The 22,061-nt window shown below is 33.8% G+C and overlaps 1 protein-coding gene across 2 annotated transcripts in view; it reads left to right on the plus strand.

Annotated features, from left to right (window-relative positions):
* The first annotated feature begins 887 nt into the window (after window positions 1-887).
* POT1 (protection of telomeres 1) overlaps window positions 888-22,061 on the plus strand; it is an 81,598-nt gene continuing 60,424 nt past the window's right edge. The window contains exons 1-6 of one of the 2 annotated variants that reach the window (XM_027102052.1): window positions 888-1,000; window positions 1,673-1,960; window positions 3,819-3,891; window positions 6,986-7,077; window positions 19,178-19,291; window positions 20,072-20,119. In XM_027102052.1, the coding sequence (XP_026957853.1) occupies window positions 1,838-1,960; window positions 3,819-3,891; window positions 6,986-7,077; window positions 19,178-19,291; window positions 20,072-20,119 (450 nt within the window). In that variant the 5' untranslated portion in view covers window positions 888-1,000; window positions 1,673-1,837. The remainder of the gene's footprint in view (window positions 1,001-1,672; window positions 1,961-3,818; window positions 3,892-6,985; window positions 7,078-19,177; window positions 19,292-20,071; window positions 20,120-22,061) is intronic. The other variant, XM_027102053.1, reaches the window with a different exon arrangement.

Here is a 22,061-nt window from a genome sequence, read left to right on the forward strand (position 1 = left end):
CAGGGTACGAACAAGGAGAGGATCTAAGCCTTACTTAGGAAAGTTTTCCTCTAATGGCCAGCTGCTGAGCTCAGACTGTTACCACAACTGGTGATATATGAATCAGGGGAGGGAGAGAAAGGGAAGATGGACTAACACCAAGTGCTTCCTGCTGAAAAAAATACTTTCTTTAAATATAGTTAGCTATTTCTTCCTGCAAATATATATGTACGGCAGATATTTTAGTCCAAATAGGCTTGGAAATATTTATGTAATTCTTCATTTCATTATAGTTTTGGACTGAGGTGGTTTCGCTTAAATCAAATGACTGGAGGCATAAATCAGAAATTAGCAGAGGATTCACATTTAACAATGTCTCATTAATTATAGCACAAAATCATAGCCCTATAAACAAAGTGGTTAATCAAATCTGTCTGAAAAGTAGCATTACTCATTGGTGGAATTATTTCACTGTAAAAGCTGCATTTGAGCGCTTCCTTTTGGGGGAGAGAAATGGAAGCTAAAATAAGGGCCCTGCCCACAGGAACTTCCAGCCTACCAAACGGAATCTTAAAACCCGCTCTGGTTTTGGAAAGGCTTTTCATTGGCTACAGGATTTAGGAACCACAGAGCATAGCGTTCCCGTCTCCCACCGCCCCGCACACCCCTCCCCCACACGGTTTGCACAAACTAGGCGGGGCGGGGATAAGGGGAGCGGAGGAAATTCGGGGAGCGGGAGAAGTACAGCCGCCTCACGCTTCCCCAGGTACCGCACCCTCTAGGTGTTCCGTGAAACTTCCAGGGCATTTTAGGCCTGGAAACGGTCTCGCAACTCGTCCTTCCAAGCGCCCAGGAGCAAGGGGCAGATTACCCCCGCCTACCGACTGTGTACGCATGCGTAGGATTGGGTTGCTAGCGTGCGTGTGACGTCACGGGCGCGCCAGTCTGAACTCTTCCGGGTTTCTGTTTAGAGCGCTGGTCAATTTCCAAGTACGTTTGGAGTTCGTTGCTTGGGTACAAGGTGAGTCGGGACCTGAACCAGTATTATGAAGAGGCTGATTTAGTTTAGATAAAAATTTGGAGAAGTTATTGCAGAGAAACTGTTCGTACTTGTCTTTCTTGTGAGCTTGCTGTGTTGACCATCTTGCTTGGCGTTTTGTGAGCAGCTGACTTGAGTTAATGCAGGACCCCCGCCCTCTAGACGGCCAGCTGGCTTGGAGAAGCTTGGTGGGCACACACTAAAATTAAATATCGACACTAGTTCGTGTCCCAGGCAAGAAGTTTGAGAAAAAAGATTGAATCTGCAATGCACAAGTTAACATCAGTTCAATAGTCGTTTCTTTCGATTGCATAGGGGCTGGAGGGGGGGAGGCAACTGATATATTTTGGAGTAATAAGCTTTTCGTGCACAATTTGCCCACACAATATTAAAACTGCCAAAGGGATTAAAAAACAAACCCAAAACTTTTCAACCTCCCTTCCCTTCCCCATAGTTTGTACATTTTAAAGCACAGTGGTAAAGGCAATTGCTAGTGCAGTGTGTACAGATCCTAAAACTGGCTTTTAGAAGTAGTTCTTTAAATATAAAACTAAATAAAAAAGGGTTAAGTTTCAGTGCCTTAGGAGGATGCGTGTATTGATCCCTGTAATAAAATTATAGCATAATCCATCCTTCCTCCCTCTCCCCCAACAGTGATGACTAACTTAAAGGAAAGGAAAAGCAAAACTAAATCAAAGAAGCTTAAAGCAAATTATTGACTACATTTTGGATAAAACATTGGGCTTTGTGTTTTCAGCAGTAAGCTATCAACTTCCCTAACTGAATTTGCTTTCCACGGCACTGTGAAGCAGATCTGATATGCCACTTGAATTAATAAAAGAAGTCAAAGGACTGCCTGAAGTTGATCTGCTAAGTAAATTACACAAAGTAGATTTCAGATACCTACAGCCAGGTTGTGATTATAGCAGGAAATATATCGAGGTAAGAATTTTCATAACTCAGAATAGTTGTCTTTTGTTTTCAGCAGTTGGATTGTCAAGTGCTTAGGTGTGGTTTTTCTTTGAATTTCTCTTGCTTGTGGGTAACTGAGCTTCTTGGATCCACAAGTCAATGTTTTTCATCAAATTAGGGATATTATTGGCTAATGTTTCTTGGATTTTTTTTTTTTTAGTATATTATTACTCATTTCTCCTTCTGGATGTCGGTTACATGTATGTTTGTATGTTGGACTGTTTGATACTGTACTTCTGGTCTCTGAGGTAGTTTGTTTTTCTTCAGTACTATTTTGTTTTTGTTTTCTTTTTTGGCTGAGGGATTTTCAGATTGTGGAATTTCTATTGTTCTGTCTTTAAGTTTACTGAACTTTTTTGGGGGTTATATCCAATATTGTATGCATATTTAGTGAATTTTTAATTTTAGTTATTGTATATTTAAGTTTTGGACAAAGTTAAGAATGCTGGGAAGGAGGTAAGGGACTTACTGATAAAATGGGTCTGATAGTAAAAGAAGGAGAAATAATGCCACACTTCAGTTTTGCCCTTCTAATCAATATTCTCCATGTAGACATTTATCTTTTATTCCTTTGTTTATTTTCCATTTTCCTTATATTTTGTTTCATATGAAATAGAGTATTACGTATTACAGTTGGTCTTCTCTACTTCATTGAATTTAAATTCCTAATCAAATGCTTGTTAGTATTTGTAAACTCATTTTGCATTTGGTTGATTCGGATGATGTTTCTTGCATACTTGTATTTATTAATAAAGTGCTGTGATTAGATTCCTTTTCTTTGTGACAAGTCATTAATACTAATTATTACTGAGCTGTATCTAACTTTATCATTCTTCTCTTATTTTGTGTGTTTGATATAGAAGCATTTAAATGAAATATTTTTTAAATTCTAGTACTTTTATTAGTGTTACTAAAATAAACCCTTTTATATATAAGTAAAATGTCAGTTTGAATTCTTAAATTCCTTTGTCTAACCTGCACGTGTCTGTAGATATCTCAAGAAACATATTTATGTTTCTTGAATTTTATTAAATACATTTTACTGTGAAATTCATTGTTTTTACTATACAGTTCTGTGAGTTTTGAGAGATATATAAAAACGTATAACTACAACCATAATCAAGCTATAGAACAGATGATCACCCTCCCCCAAAAAATTTTAGAGTCAGCTGCTACCCTAATTTCAATCCCTGGCAACCACTTTTGACCAGTTTTCTGAGAGTATACAGTATTCTTGCCTTTCAAGAATGCCATGTAAATTGAATCATACAGTATGTAGCCTTTTATTTTTTTAATTGAAATATAGTTGATGTACAGTATTATATGTTACAGGTATCAGTAGGTAGCCTTTCGATTCTGGCTTCTTTCACTCAAGACATTTGAGATTCTTCAGGTTGTTGAGTTTATCAATAGTATTACTTTTTTTTTTTTTTTTGGCGGTATGCGGGCCTCTCACTGTTATGGCCTCTCCCGTTGCGAAGCACAGGCTCCAGACGCACAGGCTCAGTGGCCATGGCTCACGGGCCCAGCTGCTCCGTGGCATGTGGGATCTTCCCGGACCGGGGCATGAACCCGTGTCCCCTGCATCGGCAGGTGGACTCTCAACCACTGCGCCACCAGGGAAGCCCAATAGTATTACTTTTTATTGGTTGCTAGAATTCCATCACAGTCTGTTTATCCATTCCCCAGTATAGCAGTACTTGGATTCTTTCCAGTATTTTGTAATGATGAATAAAGCAAATTAAAAAATTTATTCTAATTTTTACTTGTATCTTGGTATTATAATCTCTTTTGGCTTTTCTGTGTAACTGTTTTTCTCTCGTTTCAGGGAAAACTCTCACTTATCTCTTCTTTAACTTATGGTGGAAACAGAAGAGCTGTTTTGAAGATTGGACTACAAGGTATATAAGAAGACCATTTCTGCTTAACTTTTTGCTTGTAATCTGGAAATGGGTAACTTTGTGTATGTATACATACACACATAAGCACAAAAATCATTTCTAGTGTAAAAATCTATGGAATGAAAAGTTATTCTTTTCCTCTCTAAATTTTTTTCTCCGAAGTCTATCCTCTCCCCATTCTCCCATTGCTTCTGTTATACTTCAGATTCCTTTAACGTCCTATCTAGACTATTACAATAACCAACTCATCCCCCTACTTCTAGTTTCACTAATGTGACCCAAACAGCTTAGCAAATTTTAAGAAAATGCTACTTTCAGCATGTTATTTCTTACCCAAGTGTAGTTACATGAGAGAGAATTCTTCTTCCTAGTAACCCTTAAATAATCCTGGTAAGAGTTTAGAATACTTGGGGACCAAAGTAAATCTCATCTGAAGTCTGAAATTAGTTGAATGAATGAAGAATGGTCTACAGCAGTGAATGGGAAACAAACTTTGAACCACATTTCTACAACTATTGAAAACCAGATATATATCAGACACTGTTCTAAGTACAGGGAATATAGCAGTGACCAAAACAACGTTCTTGCGTTCATGGAGTTTACATTGTAGGGGAATAAATAAATTCAGCAAATAATTATATAAAGTAATAATTGATAGAAATGTGGTTTGTAGACAAATAGAGCAGGATAAGGTGGTATGCCTGATGTATTATCCTTTTATATATTCCTAGGTATGATTTGCTAATATTTTGTTAAATTTATGAAAAATATGATAGGAATCTGTCTTTTCCTGCAGTGATTGGTAATTTATGTTTCTAAGGGAATTTATCAGGTCATCTTGGTTGTCAGATATATTGGCGTAAAGTCATTCATAATATACTTTTTATATGCTTTTAATGTTGGTAGGATCTGTAGTGGTGTCCCATTTCACTGATTTGATAATTTGAGACTATTTTCTCTCTCTCTCTCTCTCACTTTTTTTTCTGATCATTCTGGCTAGAGATTTATTTTACTGATCTTTAAAATCGGCCTTTCTTTTCATTAATTTTTCTCTATTTTCCAGTTTTCAGTAACATTTCTTGTCTGTTAATCTGCTGTTAACTCCAATCAGTGTACTATTAGCTTCTAATATTATATTTTTCAACTCTGGAAGTGCATCTTGAGTTTTTTCATATCTGCCAGTTCTCCTCATCTATTTTCTTCTACTTCCTTGAACATGTACTTTTAATAACTGTTCCAAAATCTTCTCTGGCAATCCTGTCATCGCTGTCATTTCTGAGTTTTTTTCTATTGATTCCCTGCCCCCTGCCCCAATCCTTATGTGTTTTTCCTTTCTGTATGGTTGGCAGTTTTTTAACTGGATCCTGGACATTTAGAATTTTATATTATCAAATATTGGATTTATTTGTAATCCTTTAAATATTATTTGTCTTTGTTTTGGAATACTGTAAATTCTCTTAGAATCAGTTTGATTAGCTTTGGTAGGATGGATCTAGAGCAGCCTTTATTTGGGGGCTAATTTGCCCTTATCACTAAGGAAGTGCCCTTCTGACAAGTTTACTATGTGTTTTGTGAATGAGGATTCCACTCTGGCTGGTTGGAACCAGAACAGTTCACAGCCCTGTGTGAGTCTCAGAATTGTTCTGCCTGTTTCTTTCAAGTGGTTCTAATCCCTTTCCTCCCATCCTTTTGTAGATCAGTACTCAACCAAAGACCAGAAGGCACCCATCTCCAGAGCGCTCTTATCTATCTATGCTGCTGTCTTCCTTTCAGCACCATTTCATGCAGATTCTAGCTGCCTTGCTGTCCTCAAATCTGAACTCTTCTGAATTCAGTGAGGCTGTTGGGCTTTCTTTGGATTTTTACCTCCATTTTCTGCTGCCTGGAAACTCTTTCCAGGAAGTAAGCTGGGGCTATTGCTTTGTTTTGCATCTCAAAGAGATCACTTACCTGCACTTACTGTTGTCCAGTGTCTGAAAACTGTTGTTTTATATATATTTTCTTACTTCTCTAGTTGCTTTAAGGCCGGAGAGCAAATCCCGTCCCTGTTACTCTGTCATGGCCAGAAATAGACATTTGATAGGTCATTTAAGATATTAAAGAAGTAAGTTATATCTTGATTAGAAGCCATTGTGTTTTTGTTTTTAAGGAACATTAGTGTTTCAGTTTATGTATATACTTGTTTCGAGGAGTTGGATGAAAGAGGTAAGTGAAAGGAGGCAATAGACAGATGTAGTTGTTTCATTGCTGGTGATAAAGTAGCAGATTCAGGAGTTTTAAGTAACACTGCAAATTTTAGAAAGATCTTTCATGTACTTCATAGATACATGAAAGTCTGATATAAAGGCAGTTTCTTCGAGTAGTTGAATGTTTGAAAGCTTATATTAATGCGACCTCCCTCCGATGATATAGTAATTGAATCTTAGTATTTGGACTTGCTTCAGTGGTTCTAGGAGGTGGCCTCTGAAGAATGAAGATGATGGAGATTCTTTATCAAAGCCTAGAATATACAAATGAGATTACTGTAAAATGTTTGTTTCTTCTTTTCCTAGTAATTTTCATTGTCAAAATCACAAATAGCTTGGTTTTTAGACACACATGCTCTTTTATTCTTCAATATGCGGGTGCTGGGGGAGAAGAACACACGTCCCTAGATTAAAACTTCATGTTCTAATAATTATAGATTACCAGAATATCAGTAAAAATGAAGTATTTGGGGAGTGATATGTTATACACTATAAAAATTGAATAATTGTAACTTATTCAGTTCTTTTGATCATAACCATGTGAAAATAAATTGAAAGTGGTCATTATATGATGTTAATGTAGTATTTACAGAAATTTGTAAAACGTATTTTAGGTGCAACTAGTTATAATTTTGGTTTTAACACCTAGTAGCATTCTATACATTATTTTTATGATACTTAAGGTGTTAAGAGTAAACTACAAGTGAATTTTAAACGTTTTAATTACTCTTCTTCATAATTATATTTTGAATTATCTATAGTTTTTAGAATTTAGTTGTCATCAATTTTCTTGTCTAGAACACCTTTATATCTAAAGTGTTTTTCTGTGTGTCTGTGTTTCTCCACAGAACAAGAAAATTCAAATTCGGATATCAACACCCTCAGTGTATTATTTTTTGGAAAATTAGCAAAGGACTGTGCTAAAGTTTTCTATGAAGGGGTAAAGTATTTTTATATTACTTTATCTTTTTTGCAGTAGGCTTAGAATTATTGAAGATGCTGTATTTATCCCATAGGCCATATTTTAGTGATTCATTATATATTTGTAGGTATATAAAAAATTAGACTTAAAAAAGCAACATCTTTAAAATTGAACACTTGTAAGAGGTTAGTAAAACTTATCATTGACATAAAAAGGGACAATTTTTCCTCTCCCTTAAGTTTAATTTTTAGTGTTCAATAGAATAGCTTAAAGATATATACATTTTCTCTTCACTTAATTAAAAAATAATTCTCACTAACTAAAAAATAATGAGCTATAACTGTATTTTTATAATATTTTCTATAATTGTTATAAAAAGAAATGCCTGCTAAATCCCCAACAAGATAATACCAAACCAAACACAACAGCATATTAAAAGGAGTAAACACAATGACCAAGGGGGATTTATCCCAGAAATGATGTTTGGTTCAACATAAGAAAATCCGTCATTGTAATATATCACAGTAATAGAGCAAAGGGAAAAAAACACAAACGATCATCTTAATTGATGCAGGAAAGGCATTTGAAAAATTCTACACACTTTCATAATCAAAACACTCAGAAAACTAGGAATAGAAGGGAACTTCTCAACATAGTAAAGATCAATTATGAAAAACCTACAGCTAACATCATAGTCAGTGGTGAAAGACTGAAAGCATTCCTCCCAAGGTTAGGAACAGGACAAGGATGCTTGCTTTCACCACTGTTATTCAACGTTGTACTGGAACTTCTAGCCAGAGCAACTAAATAAGAAAGAAATAAAAGACATCTAAACTGTAAAAGAAGAAGTAAAACTATCTCTCTTCTCAGATGACATGATCTGATATATAGAAAATCTTAAAGAATCCAAAAGAAAGCTACTAGGGCTAATACATGAATTTAGCAGTGTTGCAGGTTACAAGATCAGCACACTAAAATCAGTAGCACCATCCAGTAGAACTGTTTGCGATGATGGAAATGTTCTATATCTGTGCTGTCAATATGGTAGCCACTAGTCATATTTGGCCAATGAGCCCTTAAAATATGGCTAGTACAGCTGAGGAACTAAATTTTAAACTTTGTATAATATCATTTTAATTAAATTTAAATAGCCACATATGGCTAGTTGATATTGTATTGGACAGCACATCTCCAGAAATTAACCACTGTTTGGTGTATAATCTTACAGATTTTTTCTGCATGCATATTAAAATGATTTAAAATTAACTTTCTGTAAGAATCTCATAACATCTTTGATGTTAATTGGAGATCCTCTAGATATTTGCAAAACCAGTTTTGGTAATTAAACAATATTGAAGCATATAGCTGTAAAACATTGTTGAGTCATTGATAAGTCTCCAAATAAGTTGCTCAGAGTTAGACAGTACTTCTATAATGATGTTGCAGGAATATTAGATATATGGTTTCAATCCTTTTTGATTTATGGTTGTTACTAACAAGTAAATGACATGGGAAAAAACAATGGTTTCTGCAAAATGGCACAGTCAGATGAGGTTGTCTGTACTCTGTCTCTTTTTTCATTTAGGTTCAGTAAACATTTATTAAGTGCTGACATTTTGCTTGACTCTGTGCTAGGCTCTGGAGAAACCAAAATGAATAAGACACAGTGCTTGACCTTATGGAGTCCACTATCTCTAGCCTAATAGAAAATCATTTAATGGTGGTAACTATAATAGAACTGGAATAGCAGCCTCAATAGGCTGAATCTGCCTGGAGGATTTGGGGAGAAACATCAAAGAGTAGGCACTTAGTTTTTTAGTGGAATATTTTATTTGTTAGTCTTTAAACTTTTTATTATGAAAAATTTCTAACATATATATAAGTGGTAAGAATTGTATAACGACTGTCCATATTCCAAATATCTAACTTCAGTTATCAGCATTCAGGCTCTTATTTCATCTGTTTCATCTTTTCATTTTACTGCCACAGATTATTTTGAGGCAAATATCAGGAATTATATAATTTAAATCCTAAAAATTTCAGTATGTAAAAGAGAAAGCATCCTAAAATTATATGTGTATGTGTATATGTATATATACAAATGAATACATACCATAGTACAATTATACTACTGAAATATTAACATCAGCTTTTATAAACCATGAAATATCATCAATGTATTCATGTATATATACACACATATCTATGTATATCTATGTGTCTTACTATCTATTTGAATAAACACAATTTCATCATTATGCCTAAATAATTTAACAGTAATTCCTCTATATAATCAAATATCAAGTCAGTGTTCCAATTTCCCTGATTATCTCATAAGTTATTTTTAAATTTATTTTCTTCTACCAGGAGGAGACTTTAGGTAGGGAACTCAGTGAGGAGACCTTAGCAGTAATTCAGAAGCTATTGTGGATGTATAAAGACCAAAACTAAAGCATTTGTTGAATTGACCCAGAATTGATTAGTTGTATATGTGTGTGTGTTTGTAGTTTGGAGAACTGACCTAAGAAAACTGTACGATTTATGTCAGAGAACGTTTTGCCTGTGTTCTCTCCTAGGAGTTTTTTGCTAAGTTTCTGTAAGGAGGTGGTAAATCAGTTAATTTTTTCTTAATTTATAATTTGAACAAAGAAAAGAATTAGTGTAGTGATTTTTTTTCTCAGTGAAAAGCTGTTATTAAGTCAGTGGTATATCTTAAAATCTTACTTCACAATTTGAAGAAATCAAATAGGAGTTGCCATGCAATTCATGAAATCAAATAGTTGCCATGCAATTCATGTCCAGAAATTCCTAGGACAGTTCATTAGACTGTTTCTCTTCAGAATGATAACTAGACTAATTTTCGATGCAATTTTAAAAACTTTGAATGCGATATAGTTTTAATATGGTTGGTATGGCACTGTGAAGTTCTAGAGGCAAGTATACTAAAAAAGTACTATCTGACAGTCTTATCAAGAAAGGGGACTAGGAAATAAAGTATATAAAGCATGTGTACACACACACACACACACACACAAAATCATACCTGCTTGAGGCCGTTTAGGTAGGGTAGGATCCAGTATCTCTACATAGCTATTTTGATGAGGCACTTTTGTGGGTGGCTCCAGTAAAGGCCTGTTATTGTTCCTTATTATTATTCTTCTTGCTCTTAAAGGCATGACTTTATTTCAGCTTTGTTAAAATAATTAATGTTTATGATGACAGTTCTGAATTATTAAGAATTCAGTGTTTAATAAGTGTTTAATAAATAAATCATGTGTTTAATAAATAAATCATGCTTTTTTTTTTTTTTTGGTATGCGGGCCTCTCACTGTTGTGGCCTCTCCCGTTGCGGAGCACAGGCTCTGGACGCACAGGCTCAGTGGCCACGGCTCACGGGCCCAGCCGCTCCGCAGCATGTGGGATCTTCCCGGACCAGGGCACAAACCCGTGTCCCCTGCATCAGCAGGCGGACTCTCAACCACTGCGCCACCAGGGAAGCCCCCATGCCATTTTTTAAGGAAGATATTCCTCAGAAATGATGAGAGTGAGAGGGAGGGAGAGAGAGGAATGAAAGTGAGAATGCTAAGTAGATGTTTAACAAGGAAAGATACACTTATTTAGAAAAATAATTTACATATTTTTCCCTTGATCTAGAAAACAATTTCTCTATTATAATACTTTGATGAGATAGGGAAAATGAAAAAAATCAGTTTAATGACTAATTTGCGTGTGGATACTAAGTTATAACAGATATTTTCTCTGGCTGCCCATCCTTCAAAACAAACCAATAAAACCCCAAATCAGTGTATTAACAGCTTTCTCATTCTTCAGGCTGTTAGGTATGCATAGGCAAGTTTTGCGATAGTACATTGAATTAGTAATATTTAGTTTTCATGGGTTATAGAATATTTGAAATATACATGAAATGTAGTTTCATGTTATTTAAGATGAACTCTTTCCTTTCTGTAAAGAAGTGCACTTTTAACAGTTTTAGAGATTTCAAGGACCTGGGCCAGGAAATAATAGCCTACTTCCTTTCAATTTGCTAAGATCATTAAAGTTACCTTTCTTTTCTTCGCTCCTGATATTTTTTTTAATAAGTACGACGTTACACTCTGTGCTTCAGTTTCCTTCAGGGGAGAAAAGTTGATTTTAATGCATGATCAGGAAGAGGTTTTAGCATCCTGTTTTAAGAGTCAACTGGCAATAAAACTAAAGCCTGCTTCATTTTTATGAAAGGGCCTATAGTTTATAGATGAAGATGAGACCCTAGGGTGCTCGGGTCTCCAGTGAATCCCCAACAGGGTGTAGGTAGCCAAAAAGCGTTCTTCAATCAACTAAAAGTGTATGTAAATGTATTTATGTATTTTTTTTCCCCTCTGAGGAGGCCGTCTGTAACTCTTAACCTCATTCTCAAAGAGATCCATGAACATATGATCATCAAGAACTGCTTTTTAAAGGCCCAATTTCATGATTCTATCGCAGTATATAGTTGAGTTAATATGGAACTCCACAGAAATAATAATGATCTGATATTAGAATTTCGTATCTTACAAAAATCTTCCTGTATTATTTTTAGAAAAGTTTTATGTTCATGAGAGTCAAGTGCTAATATGAATGTAATGTTTTAATCTTCTTAAAGAATTTTTTGAAACATTTTACAAAGACAATACAAAAGAATCTTTGGAGGAAATGTTCTAGGTAGAGTTGCTATTAGAGAGGTTTGTGTGTATTACATTTATTATGCATATATTAATTTTTTTTTTACCTTAGTGCATGGATCTCTGTTTATCTTATACTTCCTTCCTCCTCATTAGTCCTGGGTATCTCTGACTGTGTATCTGTGTGTGCATATGAATGTGTGTGTTTGTTTTTGGAGGGGTTCATAATTAAAGAGCTCTTCTGGCTGGCATGTTTGGATGTTTTGAAGTGAAATGATATAAAGAGATCGTAAATTCTAATTTCTAGTGATGTAAGGAGATTAAAGAACTTACTTTTCTGTTCCTTTTTCTGTCCTTTATTTTACATAGTTCAATAGCAAAGGCCATACTTAAGAGGCTGTTAGAGTTTGCTTAAGTTTAGGCAACAAAACACATTTGTTTATTTTTCAAACATCTATTAAAGCTAGCTTCTAATGCTTAATCAGGTTTTTGGAATCTTTTACTAAAATATGGTACTAATCTTTTATATATTATATTACTAATCTTTTATTGAGAATATCGTATTATATTTGTATGGAACTTTACAGATTGCAAAGTGCTTCCATATACGTTTATCGTTTGAGCCATTAGTAACCCTCTGTCCTGATGGTCAGTAGTACAGTTATTCTAAAGCTAACCTTGTAGTAAGTACAGAAGCTGCTCTGTCTCCACGACTGTATTTTTGTCCTGCCTTAAGGAGATATTGTGGACTTGAATTAGGTCTTGGAAATGTTTGCCTTAGAAGATTTTGTTCTTCTTGTGTGGCCATGGTTTTAAAAGCATTTAAGCAGCATGGAAGGGCATAACCAGAAAAGCAAAAGCTGCCCCACTCCCTCTGAACCCACTCTCATTACCTACTCCCATTATTAGATAAAACCACTGCTATGTCTTTTTCTTTTTTTGGTATCCTTCCAGCTTTTATATATGTGTGTATATATGTATACTTACATATGTATGTATGTATCTTTATATACATATAAACATATATGTACATTTTCTACCAAATGACATCATACAATCCATGTTTTGTAAATTGCTTTATTTCACAACGTATCTTGGACGTCTTAGAGAAGTGTTTTAAAAATAAATACATGGTATTGAATATTAGGGATCTGTTTGCTTATATTTTAAATATGTTTTTATCTTTATCCTTCCTTAACATTCTTGTATTTATTAAATTCTTACCTGAAAAATAATATAAAAGGTTTATAATATAATGAGTTAGCAAAACATGTACATTTATTTATAAAACATGTATGATATATTAGATATTATTATTTTTCCTAACTGATATGAAAGGTGTCTTCTGCTTTTGAAATATATTTTAAATAGGTATTCATTAAAATAGAATAGAACCATACAACTAATTAGTACTTGTCAGATAATAGGATGTTGGTAATGGTAAGTCAAGGTTTCTCCTTTTAAAATATAATGGTGTGAAGACTGAGGTCACAATTTAGTTTAAATTCTTTCTGCATTTAAAATCACTAATGTTGATCATTTGGGAGGTCTAATTAGTCTATTTATTTTAGAGTTTATAGTATTAAGGTTAAAGATTGTTGCAAATCAAAGGTAAAACTTTTTGCATAAAGGAATGAATTTTTATTGTGAGGTGGATGGACCTAGAGACTGTCATACAAAGTGAAGTAAGTCAGAAAGAGAAAAACAAATACCGTATGCTAACACATATATATGGAATCTAAATTAAAAAAAAAATAAAATAAATAAATAAATAAAAGTAAAAAAAGAAAGAGAAAAAAGGTCCGAAGAACCTAGGGGCAAGACGGGAATAAACATGCAGACCGACTAGAGAATGGACTTGAGGATACGGGGAGTGGGAAGGGTAAGCTGGGACAAAGTGAGAGAGTGGCATGGACATATATACACTACCAAATGGAAAACAGCTAGTGGGAAGCAGCCGCATAGCACAGGGAGATCAGCTGGGTGCTTTGTGACCACGTAGAGGGGTGGGATAGGGAGGGTGGGAGGGAGGGAGATGCAAGAGGGAAGAGATATGGGAACATATGTATATGTATAACTGATTCACTTTGTTATAAAACAGAAACTAACACACTATTGTAAAGCAATTATACTCTAATAAAGATGTTAAAAAATTTTTTTTAAATAAAAAATAAATGTGGACATACACAGGGTAAAAAAAAAAAAGAATGAATTTTTATAGCTCGATTCTTACACCTTTCTTCTTTGTCGCTTATTTCCTTAAGATTAGCTCTGTATTTGAATACAGCAATCCTAAAACATCTTTGCTTTGCTAGATTAATGGTACATTTTGTGGGAATACAAATGGTCTAATTGAAATTCCCTCCATCTGAGGCATTTTTTTCAGTTTTAACTTTCATTTAAAGAAAGTTTTAACATTAATATGTAGATACAAAATAGGAAAGACTTTTCCAAAGTATTTTAAAAGTTTAAAAAAAGGTCTTATTACAAAACTGTCAAAGTTACAGACATTTGTTAATACGTTTTTTCCCATTCCTATAAGATTTAGTTCTGAAAGAGGAGATAGAGTAGTACCTACCATAGAAGTCAGGAGATCTGGGTTCTTGTCTTAGTCTACAACTAATTAGCTGTGTGTGACCTTAAACTGCTCATTTATTCTCTCTGGCCCTTATTTTCTTATCTGAAAGATGAAGGTGTTTGATTATGCGATCTCTAAGGTCCTTCACAATTCTAAAATGCTAAGATTCTATGAAGTAAGTTTTGTAGTAGTTGTATAGTTTATGTTAAGATTTAATGAAGGTATATTTTATGTAATGTCTGTGTGTTTGTGTGTGTATATTCATATATTTAGGTATTCATTGAGTTGTCTAAACACTTGTTGAATGTTTTTTGTCTGCTCCATGTCAGAGACATTTTAACTGAATAAGACAGTTATGGACCTTGCTTTCATGGAATAGTTTTCAATGGAGAAGAGTGGAATTAAACAACTATTATGTAATTAATTATTTTATCCAGATATGATATGTACTAAGAAGATTGAGTAGCAGAATGAGAAAAATAGCCGAAAGAATGAACATAGGGGTACGGGGAGAGTAGATAAGTAAGAGAGAACAGCATATACAGAGGCCCTGAGTGAGGATCCTGGAATGCTAAGGAATTATAGTAAGGCAGAGTTCCAGAGTGAGTCACACGAAATGCGGCTGGTGAGCTGGGTGGGCATCAGATCATAAAATGATTTATAGACCATTTAAAGATTTTGGTTTTTATGCCAATTATGTCCTTGGTGTTACATGATCCAATAAGTGCTAATACACATGAAATACATTTATTATGCTAAAGAAACATTTTCTGTCAGTCACTGCACTATCAATGACATCAGGTCCCTGGTTTTTCCCTGTACCCTTTCACTCTTTAACAGTGTTTTAAGATGTGATAACCTAACAGTATTTGCAAGGTCAGTATAGTAAAAATTACTTAATGCCTGTTAAAGTCAGATAAGTTTTTCTTTTTGGATTATCAACTGTTTCATATTTTCTTTGCCCTTTTCCTGCTCAGTGATGACTTGAGAATTTTTAGTATGTTATCCATTAAAAATAAGCAAATTAATACACTGGTTTTGTGTATTTTTGTTACCTATTGGTTTGCTTCCTATTTCACCACTGATTGTGTTCCTCATTGGGAGATATTAGCATGTAAAAACCATGGTTGTTTATATGCAAGTAAGTTGTCTGATTTTTTTTCCTTCAATTGTTCATTTTTAAAGAACGCTTACGTTAAAAAGACCCGTATTTATTTCACTCATTTTCTCTGCAACTCGTTTGCGGTAGAAATATTCCTGTTGGCTACACTGAAAATTGTCTAATGATGAGGGCTTAATCTATCTAAGGCACTGTGACAAAAGGGAAATGACTGCTTTGCTGATATCTGAGTATGCCGAGTTATTTCAAAGATTTCATTTCAAATGTGTTTTCACTTTTATAACTTTGATGCAAAGATAGCAATTAAAACCTTATCATTTTTAGCAGCAGGGTTATGCTTCTCAAGCTGGTTTTCTAATACTGTTTTCAGCAGACTGAGATAGGCACCTACTCTGACATATCAGAATACTTTAGTCTCACCACTGAACTGTGTAATTCCCATTCTTGTTTGAATGGCTTCAGTATGCTGTGCTCTTCTCAGAAACTTAGAACAGTGTGTGTTAAATCTCATTTTCAACTCAATCTAATGAGTGTTTATACAAGCTAAAACAGCCTATTATATATTTATGTTTCTAATCCTCTGTGTATTTGAATTAATTGGAAAGTCATTATGATTAATAAATTGATGGGACATGAATCCTAAGCCATTTATTTTTTTCTCTTTTGTTTAGATCTGTATTTCAGTTTCTACCAGTGTTGATTAATTTATTCAACAAATATTTGTTGACCACTGATTATGAACAGAAGCCTCCACTAGTCACTTGTGTGGGATATTCAGATGGATAAGACATTCTTAGTCCCAAGGATCTTACAGAGTTTTCAGGGCAGTAAAAACATTAAGAAAGTTTATAAATAACACACATGAAAAATATTAATATGCGGCATAGGAGAGTTCAGAGGAAGGAAGAATTATTTTTCCTTCTTCCTTCTTTGGGGTACAAGCTAAGATAAACCTCCCAGGGAAGAAGCATTTACAGCCCAGATTTTAAAAGATAGGTACTCAGAAAATGCAAAAAATATATGTGGAAAAACATTGGGTATATAAGAGAATCTGATTTATTTTGTATTGAATGGAAGTATATGGAGATAAAGCAGGCAAAGTAACTTGGGATGAGATCACTGAGGGCCTTCAGTGCAATTTATATGTGTAAATTAAATATAAATTCATGTTTATAAATATAAATTTGGGAGGGATAAATTGGGAGTTTGGGATGGAAATATACACACTACTATATATAAAATAGATAACTAATAAGGACCTACTATATAGCACAGGGAACTCTACTCAGTACTCTGTAATGGCATATATGGGGAAAGAATCTAAAAAAGAGTGGATACATGTATATGTATAACTGATTCACTTTGCTGTACACCTGAAACTAACGCTGTAACTAACATTGTAAATCAACCATACTCCAATAAAAATTAAAAGTAAAATTAAATTAAAAAAATAAAACAAACGTAATAAATTGAACATTTATTTTTTATAGGTTTAATTTGTAGCTTAAAATTTTTTTAATAACTATTTTTTTGAAGTTTTGAATTTTATTTTTTTTTATACAGCAGGTTCTTATTAGTTATCTATTTTATACATATTAGTGTCTATATGTCAATCCCAATCTCCGAATTCATCACACCACCACTGCCCCCCGCTGCCACTTTCCCCCCTTGGTGTCCATACGTTTGTTCTCTACGTCTGTGTCTCTATTTCTGCCCTACAAACTGGTTCATCTGTACCATTTTTCTAGGTTCCACATATATGTGTTAATATACGATATTTGTTTTTCTCTTTCTGACTTACTTCACTCCGTAGGACAGTCTCTAGATCCATCCACATCTCTACAAATGACCCAATTTCCTTTTTATGGCTAATATTCCATTGTATATATGTACCACATCTTCTTTATCCATTCGTCTGTCAACGGGCATGTAGGTTCTTTAAAAGTATTTTTGGTTCTTATTTCCATTTTGTCGATTGTATGCTAGAGGAAAAGTTGTAACCTTTTACTGAGTTTTGTTGCTAATGTTAGAATAGACTTTTGAAAAATTTTTGTTATGAATACTGATATCTTGCTTTTAATGATTTATTCTCTTTATTTAAAAATGTTTTCTCCATCATAAAAGAAATACTTTTATTCTTTAAGTTTGGTTTATACAGAAAAATTGAAAAATATGCATTTCTTCCCCTAACACTTTCATTTAGTGTATATCTTTCCATATATTTATGTTTAAGACATTTTAAAGTAAAATAAAAAATAAAATGAGATATGTTATTTTTTGTATTTTGAAGAGAATTTAGAACTGACCAATGATTTCCCTACTTCTGTTTATTCTCCTGTGTTAGCTTGATTAAACAACTTTACATCTTTGACTGAAATCTTAAGTTTTCATTTAAATCAGAATATACTGTTCAAAGGTAAATTGGAAAAACTGCATATTTTTCAGTTATAATAGTAATTTATTCCAGAAGCACTCTTGCTCTTTATTTTATTCCCCTTTAAAACTGCCTAAACCATGGTACAAACATAGAAAATCTTCAGTGGGAAGGAAAATTTTCTCCCACTTAACTGTGAAGCATTGTGTTTAATTAGCATTAACAGCACAGACACAATTATGTTTGCAGTCTCACCTGAAGAAAATAAAATGCAGAAATTTGCAGAGCTAAAATATCTGGATAGGGCCAGAGATTTTAGAAAGGCCATTTATGATCCTTCCTTAGATTCACAGATAGTTTATGGAGGGCCTACTTTGTGCCAAGCCCTGTAAATACAAAGCAGAATAAGACATGACCCTTGTCTTCAAGGTGCTTACAGCCTAATTAATGGACCTAAATAGAGACTCCTGGGGGTTGACACCACACTCATATGTGCAAAATAAAAATCAGTAATGCAGAAGAGTTCCATTTGGTAGAAATTAAGATTATTGAAGGAAGCTGCCTAAGGCCCAGGAATTTCTGTTTATCTTAAGGTTTTGGTGTTAAAATTAGAGGAGTAAGATAATAATATGTGTGTGTGTGTGTGTGTGTGTGTGCATGCGTGTGTGCGTGTGTGTGTGTGTGTGTGTGTGTGTGTGTGTGTGTGTATAAAATACAGCAAGACAAGACTCACTAAGTGTGGATGTTCCAGTATTTGGAAAATAAGAAAAGAGATTTAACTAAAGAATGAGAGAGGCAGGAATAAATGGAGATTGGCTTCTTCTTACTATTATAAACCTACGTGGAAAGAAAGTATCTTTGTTCTTATTAGTATGTAAATGGAAATGTCCTATTTATGTCTCATACCCTGGATCTTTATGCTCATGTTAGTTTTATAACAATATGGAGTTTTTGCAATAATGACATGTCTTTCTCAATGTAGTCTCTCAGAGATTTAGTTTCATTTAATTTCCATTCTTAATACTGTTGGCTCATTACTGTCTCTTCGTTGTGTTTATTCATGCACACTTATTCACATAAATTGAGATGAACATTGATGTTTGAAGCCCTAATAGATAAATAAAAATTTCTAAGTGATTTAGGTAGTGTTTTCCTGGTCCATTAAGAGGAGCACTGTACTTATCTATGGCTACATTGCTGATACCCTTTTGTAGGAGGTGGTAGTCTCAATCTTATATTCAGAAAGCATTAAACAAGTTTAGGCTAACCAGCTTTTCATTTTATAGAAATGATTCCTGTTTTTACATAGTAATAAAAATAAGAATCTATATGGCATTCAGAATTATGGTATTTTGATGATTTTTAAATTATTTTTTTCTATATAGGACACCATTGCAGTGGCCGGATTTGTTATTTTGTCAGCATCTTCATCTACAAGCAGAGATGGTAAACTTCGCTTATTTTTGAAAGCATCTGAGGACTTCAAATCAACTGTTTATGTAAGTATGCAACTTTTTAGTCTCTAATTGTAGTTTTAATGAGCTAAAGTAATGGAATAGAAGTAGTATTTCTGTGTATCTGCAGATAAACTATTTAGTCTGACTGAATTATTGTAATTAAATATTTTAAGTTTAAAAATAAAAATCCTTTTCTTGGCTTTATATTTAGAATGATTCCAGGTAGCAGAGAAGGATCCCTTAAAGATAGTTATTTGTTACTGAAATTCTTAAAGCTTCACAGACACTCTAAACCTGATCAATATATTCTTTGCAGTTATACTGTCATCCTCTTTTGATGGTCTGCTTGATTTTATCTTAAATTGATCAGGTGCCCCTTTTTAGGTAAAACTGATTTCCTCCTATTTCATTCTTTATGAAGGTCTTCATCCTCTCCGTCTCACTTCACCACCCCCCGCCCCCTCCCCACACAAACACACATACACTTTTGGAGACTGCCTGTTTGGTCAAGGCTGTCAGGTGGAGAAGTAGAGTTGGGTCAAGCTATGTGCCTGCAGACCAACATCTGCCTGTTTTGTTTTATTTTTTTGTCTGAACAGGGCATTTTATGGGCCAGGTGTGGTTCTGTGATATTAAAATTGGTGAATTAAACTGAAGCTTAGCTTAGACAACTTTGTACCTGCGACTTTTAATTTGTAAGCTATAACTTTATGCCATTCTGTGAACTGGAATATTATAAAGTGTGTAGTTTTACTACAGTTAAAGGTCTGTAATCACATTGGACATGTTTGTATACAAATAAGTCCTCTCTTTTTTTTTCAGGTTTATGTTAAATCCGTAAGAGATTTTTCTACAGAATCAATGTCTTTGGTAAGATGGTATTAATTTTAATTTAGAAATGTACACCCCACACACACATACATATATGTATTTGACCCACTTTATAGACTGATTTTGAAATAGTATCAATACAGTGGGAAAACATAATCTCTACTTTTTTGATATATAATGATTTTACATTTGAGTTATATATTTCCCTGGTAATTAATACCTGGTTCATCTGTTGTCTGGAATATTTGCTGATATTTTGCAGAAGTTACGTACACAAGAAAATTAAAATGGAAAAGAAGTTTTATTGTGTGAAGACACTGGGATTTTTACTCCTTTTAAATCTTAGGCAAATTCATTTCTTTTGCTTTTCATCAGCTTATATTTAAACAGATTGTTATGTGCTGAATTGTTTGACAAATTATGTAATTTTAAGTAAAGAATTTTATTATACTTTTGATATATTTTGCTTTTTCTTTTAAATCATATTTTCAATATTTTATAAAATTTTGTCATCTCATAGCAATGGGAAGGTTCCCATTTTTAAAGGTGAGCTACTTGTAGCTGAGTGAAACTGGAAAGAAGGTAATATGTTGATAAAGTTTAGTTATGGCAAATGGGCTCCTTAGTTGCACAGGCGGGTTCCTTAGTTGTGGCACATGGGCTCCTTAGTTGCGATCCATGGGCTCCTTAAAATAAATTTTATGTTCTACCTTTAGTTTCTATTGGACAGAGTTCAAGGACTTTGCTTGTAGTTGACAGTGACTACGGGATACAGGTTTTAAATTCTGAATACTACCATAATTGTATAACTTAAATTTGTTATTTAGGGTAACTGTAACCAATAAAAGTATTGATGTACTTTTAAAAAAATATGAATTAACTCTGATATTAGTGTTTTTCAAAATTGTTATAGATAGGTCAGCTTCAAATATTTGATACATCCATGCACTTGTAGTAAGGCAGAAGTAAATGAGAGAGCCTCTGAACTTGGCAAAAACGGTTTTTCAGGAAGCTCAGGTATTCTGAACTATTAGAATATAACGTAGCTGCTCTGCACACACATACTGGCTTATTTACATTGAGAGCCAAATTACAATCAAGATGTTGATTGCTGGTTGTGAATTAACAAGTACATTACTTGGAAAACCATAATGGTTAGGGTCATTGAGCTGTGCTGGCCTTCCCATTCATCTCCACATTAGGGAGATATTTGTTAAGATAATATATTGGATCCAGTTAGTTTGTCAGCTGAGTACCTGTTGTCTCTATTCTGTCCCATATGCTGACCATCGTTTTTCTTTCATTACTTTTTTTTAATATCATGGTTTGATGAGATTTCTAAGCAAGCCCTGCCCTTGTGTTTGACCTGAGGGATCAGCTTCCTTGAAAAAAACAATTCATTTTGATTTGATTTTTAAAATTTTAACTCTTAGTGTGATAGGTAACCTTATTTCCAGTTGGGAGTGAAGTGAGTGGGTGATGGGGCCAGATGTCTGAACCCTTTTCAGGATTGTTTGACTAACATCAGACGTTCTTGTGAAATCACTTCCCCTTTTCTTTCCAAACTTCTGTACAGTTATTTCAGAAAAATTTTTTTCTTTTATTACCATGTTTAATGTCTTTATATCATTTATAATCAAAATCTGGCTTTATTTAGGCCTTATTAAAATCTTCATAGCAGTATAGGAAAAAAAAATAAATATATGCCACAAGTTTTGAAGTGATATTAGTTAAGGTTAAAAACCAGAACAAAAGTCTCTTAAACTGCATTTTTTAGAGCTGTGTACAAATTACACCATTTATAATCAAAGTTATTTATATGAAAAACTAGATGGTTTATATAGCAACCTTTATAAGCTGTGCATTTCTCCTTTTTTCAGGCTATAGTCTCTTTTTAGACACTTAGAAGGAAAAAATGCTGATCAGTTTGCTAACTTACAAATTTGATCATAACATGATTCTAAAATCTTAATACTTATAT

This window comes from Aethalodelphis obliquidens, unplaced genomic scaffold (assembly GCF_003676395.1).
Source record: "Aethalodelphis obliquidens isolate GAN/ISIS:26980383/991018 unplaced genomic scaffold, ASM367639v1 scaffold5, whole genome shotgun sequence".
NCBI classification, from domain to species: Eukaryota; Metazoa; Chordata; class Mammalia; order Artiodactyla; family Delphinidae; genus Aethalodelphis; species Aethalodelphis obliquidens.